We start from the raw sequence: 5,199 nt of genomic DNA on the forward strand, positions 1-5,199 counted from the left end.
TTAGTTTGAATTTCTTTAAATGGGTCCCTCACATTACACATTTATTCAAATTATGTAATCTATTTTATTCTAATTATCTTCTATACTCATATACTCATGATATATTGTTTTTGTTCGATCTATTTTTCTATAGAAATAATTTTGGGCTTACAGGAACACACATTTGAAATTGTATTAGCCTGATGGTCCATCAAAATATCGTTGAAAAAATTATTAACGATGGTATTGGGTAATTTAACAGAAAATATAGTGCGGAAAAATTAATAATTACATAAAAATATTTTTTGAATATATACGGTGTGAAAAAATAAACTGTAAAATATATGGTGTAAAAGCAATACGTGATGAAATCACCGCTCGGTTTTAGCGATAAATATTTAAGTAAAATAAAATAAATCAAACTGAGTATTATTACATTGTTCTGCAAACTAGCCTTATCAGTTTATAATTCGTCAGTAGTTATGATATCATATTTTCTTGGAATATTCTCAATTTTAACAATAACATCCGTTAGGCGACTAATTGTCATCCCACAAACTATTCATTAGTGGGCAGAATCATCATTTCCTTTCAAAACCGCATCAAAAATTTCTGATATAATTATCTACATCCGGCATCCGGCGGATGTAGATAAGACCTATGCACAAAGTTTAATTTTACTTAAATATTTATTGGAGATTTTTAGAGGAAACGAAACCATACAAAACATATAAATAAAGCGTTGGCGATTGAAAAGTGTTAGTTTTGATTTGGCTCTTGAAGAGTTAAGACATGTTTAAAGTGTGTCTCTCTTTTTTAGTGTGATGTCTTTTGTCGTTGACCTTATTAAGCATATCGCTGCCTTACTCGGAATTTTTCGGGAGAAAGGTAACGATGAACTTCTTCGGGAAGGACTTCGGAAGTGTACTTAGGCTACTAGGCATATAAATTATGCATTAAAAAATGCTTCGACGGTTGCCGAAAAACAAAAATTCCAAGCGGCTCTTATTAATGTGAAAACTTTAAGGCAACAATTTAAATTAAAACAAAAGAAAGGGGCGGGTCTCAATAAAAAGAAAGCGACTGCCTGTTCTCGCGTCGAATGGGAAGATTTGCACTCTGCTTTCGATTCTCGCGTTAGAACGGGCGTTATTATCAACCTTCATCATACGGATCCGAAACTGTTTTTAAATGATTGCAAGGCATTATTTATAAGACGAATTCAGAATGTGCTGAAAAAGGTTGATGCCTTGAAGGTCAATGGTGTGTTTTCTGGAGAGTTTACTATGAATAAAGCAGATCAGGTAAAGACCGAATTAAAATATTTAAATACTAAAAACGGAATAATTTATAAAGATACTAATTTAGATAATTGGTTTGTTAATAATATTCAAGATATTTTGCTAGTTGAATTGGAAGAATTTCAGGAAAAAGATAGCGGTTGGGCGTTATCTGAAATTAAGAATTTAACAGTAAATATAAATAAATATAATCCTCTAAGAGCAGGTACCTATATCGATCTTCCCACACAAATTAAAAGAAAAAAAGCTTGTGTAAATGTCCAAAATTCCGATGATATGTGTTTTGCGTGGGCCGTACTATCATATCTGTATCCTGCACCTTCAGAAGTTGCAAATAGAACTTCATCGTACCCAAATCCTCAAAAAGTACTAAATTTAAAAGGCATTCAGTTTCCTATGACTCTTAAACAAATTCCGCGATTTGAAAAACAAAATAATTTATCTATTAATGTATACAGGTTGGAACAATTAAATAAAAGTTTCAACGTTATTCCTACTCATCTAACTAAAAATAAACTAGAACGGCATATCAATCTCCTTATGATACAAGATAATTATTTCAGTTCAGATAACGAAGAGGAAATATTTACCCCCGTTAAATTTCATTATGTATGGATCAAAAATTTATCGCGTTTAGTTTCAAGCCAGATAAACAAGAAACATGGAAAAAAAATTATATGTGACAGGTGTCTTCACTATTTCTATGATGAAGACAAATTAAATTTACATTTAAAAGACTGTATAAACCATAATAGTGGCCCTCTTCCAAAACTTCCACAAAACGATAAAAAGTGGATTGAATTTATAGATTTTTCATTTAAAACTAAAGTTCCTTTCACAATTTATGCCGACTCTGAATGCCTTTTAATACCCACCGAAGATAACAAAACTAAAAACACTCAAAAATACCAAACACATATACCGTTTAGCGTAGGATACTATGTTAAATGTGATTACGATGATTCGCTCTCGTTTTATAAATCGTACACAGGACCGGACTGTATTGAATGGTTTGTTAAAGAACTGTTTGATTTCGCTGAAAATGTGGAAACGGTTTTCCTTTGCGATCTGCCAATGGATATGCTTACTCCTGAACAGACGCGAGCTTTTTTAAATTCTAAATTATGTCATATATGTGAATCTCCTTTTAATAGCGATGATAAAAAAGTTAGAGATCACTGCCATCTAACGGGGAGATATCGAGGTGCGGCCCATGAAAAATGCAATTTAAATTTTCAAGATAAACATATAGTTCCTGTTTTATTCCACAACTTTAGTTCGTACGACGGACATCTGCTGATTAAAGCCCTGGCAGAAGTAGAAGGATCAATTGATGTATTGCCCGTCAATAAAGAAAAATATATATCAGTAACTAAACATGTGCCCGGAAATTCAGTTCAATTTAGGTTTTTGGACAGTTTTCGATTCATGGCATCCAGCCTGGATACTTTAGCTTCTAATCTTTCGGAATATCCCATTCTAAAATCCATATTTCCCCACTTAAACGAAGAACACTTTAGTTTGCTCACTCGTAAAGGTACTTTCCCATATGATTTCATGGATGGGTGGAATAAACTAAATGAAACTCAACTACCTCCTAAACCTGCCTTTTACAATAAATTAAATGATTCATATATCAATGATAAAGATTATGCGCATGCTAAAACAGTTTGGAATATTTTTAATTGTCAAAATATGCGTGATTATTCAGAACTATATATGAAAGTAGATATTTTGTTGTTAGCTGACGTTTTTGAGCAGTTTAGAACCACATCTCATAAAACTTATTGTTTGGATCCAGCTCACACTTATACTCTTCCCGGATACGCTTGGCAATGTATGTTATTTCAAATGAGGAAATCTGATATTAAAAAACTTGAACTCCTTACAGATTTGGATATGGTACTCTTCATTGAAAAGGGAATTCGGGGTGGTCTGAGTCAATGCTCGAAAAGGTACGCTGAAGCAAACAATAAGTACATTCCGTCGTACGATCCCTCTAAAGACGAAACCTATCTTATGTATTTCGATATTAATAATCAATACGGGTGGGCTATGTCACAATACCTTCCATATGGCGGTTTTAAATGGCTTATCGAAAATGAAATTTCAAACTTAAATATTCAGAATATTAGCAATAAGTCAAATAAGGGATATATATTAGAAGTCGACCTGTATATTCCATCCGAGGTGCATGATTTCTTTTCTGATCTACCCCCTTGTCCTGAACATGATATACCTAAAGGCTCTAAAAATTCCAAATTATTAGCCACGTTATATGATAAAAAAGAATATGTTGTTCGCTATAAAAATTTACAACAAGCATTAGCTTTAGGTGTTAGAGTAAGAAAAATTCATCGTGTTTTAGAATTTAATCAATTTCCCTGGTTAAAATCCTATATTGATTTAAACACTCGGCTCAGGCAAGCTTCAAAAAATGATTTTGAAAAGAATTTGTTTAAATTGATGAACAACGCGGTTTTCGGTAAAACCATGGAAAATATCCGGAAACATTCTTCTGTTAAACTTATAACAATGTGGGAAGGTCGATACGGGGCGGAATCGTTAATTTCGCGGCCTGAATTTAAAAGCAGCACCATAATTAATGAAAACCTTATAATAATTGAATTATCTAAATCTGAAATATATTTTAATAAGCCAATTTATGTGGGAATGTGTATTTTGGATTTGGCAAAAACCACAATTTATGATTTCCATTATAATTATATGAAAAAAACTTTTTCCGATTGTACCGCTCTTTATACTGATACCGATTCGCTGATTTATGAAATTAAAAATCAAGACGTCTATGATGTAATGAAACGAGATTGTTCGCTGTACTTTGACACCAGCGACTACTCTCCAGATAATATTTATAGTATTCCTCTAATAAATAAAAAAATTCTCGGTATGATGAAGCATGAAAATAACGGACGTATTATGACCCATTTTGTTGGCCTTCGATCTAAAATGTATGCAACGAAATTATATTATACACCTATGGAGCTAGAACAGAAAGAAATCGCATTTGAAAAAAAGGGGGAAGAACAACAAGAAATTGAAAATTATCTGAAAAACATTGGTTTAACAAAAAAGATTAAGGGGGTTAAAAAATCTGTTATTAAAAATTGTATTACATTTGATGATTACGTTGACTGTTTGAAGAGTTGTAATGAAAAAATAATTTTGCAAACGTTAATACGATCTAGTAAGCATAATATTTATACCATAAAGCAGTCGAAAATTGGGTTAAGTCCCCATGACGATAAGAGACATCTAATTAAGGGCTCTGTTCAGACTTTGCCGCATGGACATTGCTCCATAATGGATACTTAGTTTATTATATATGTATGTTTGTATGTGTGAATGGCGTGTGCATGTGTATAATTAAAAACAAATTATTATTAGTTAAAAAATATAAAAAATAATATGAAAAAAAAAATAAATGGTAATAACAAATAAATAAAAAAATAAAAAATAAAAAAAAATAATAAAAAAAATAATAATAAATATTTTAGGTGAATTAAACTTTAGATTTGTGTTGGTATAGTTGCCTATATACAAATTTTATTTAAAATAATGAACCACCTAGATTTTATTGGCGAATTAAAGAGCCGTCTGGATTAATTTTTAGATCTGTGCTCGTGCTGCCTACTCCTAGTAATTTGTTTGGAGTGAATGAGTGTGTGAATGTGTCCCCAACAATGTAGCTATGCCTTGACGCGGCGTTGGGGCTTAAGATTGTTTTTGTAGTAAAATTATTATAAAAGCAATCAACTAAATTAGCTACACACCTCGTATATTAACCTTATTCTACACACCCCGTATATTAACCTTATTCTACACACCTCGTATATTCCAAGTAATGGTATTATCAGTTTCCTGTCTGTCATTCGGCCTTCACATTATATTTTTAGCT

General features: G+C 31.9%; 1 protein-coding gene across 1 annotated transcript; it reads left to right on the forward strand.

Moving 5' to 3' along the window:
- Nucleotides 1–1,820: 1,820 nt before the first annotated feature.
- On the forward strand, nucleotides 1,821–4,616 carry LOC115877202. The gene has a single exon (XM_030893360.1). The coding sequence runs from the start codon at nucleotides 1,821–1,823 to the stop codon at nucleotides 4,614–4,616; it is 2,796 nt and encodes a 931-aa protein (XP_030749220.1).
- The last annotated feature ends 583 nt before the right edge of the window (nucleotides 4,617–5,199 follow it).

Source organism: Sitophilus oryzae, unplaced genomic scaffold (genome assembly GCF_002938485.1).
Source record: "Sitophilus oryzae breed Bouriz unplaced genomic scaffold, Soryzae_2.0 scaffold_1442_pilon_pilon, whole genome shotgun sequence".
Taxonomy (NCBI): domain Eukaryota; kingdom Metazoa; phylum Arthropoda; class Insecta; order Coleoptera; family Curculionidae; genus Sitophilus; species Sitophilus oryzae.

What these genes read in the sequence shown, in the direction of transcription:
- LOC115877202 (XM_030893360.1), top strand. Translation starts at nt 1,821, where the DNA reads ATGATACAAGATAATTATTTCAGTTCAGATAACGAAGAGGAAATATTT.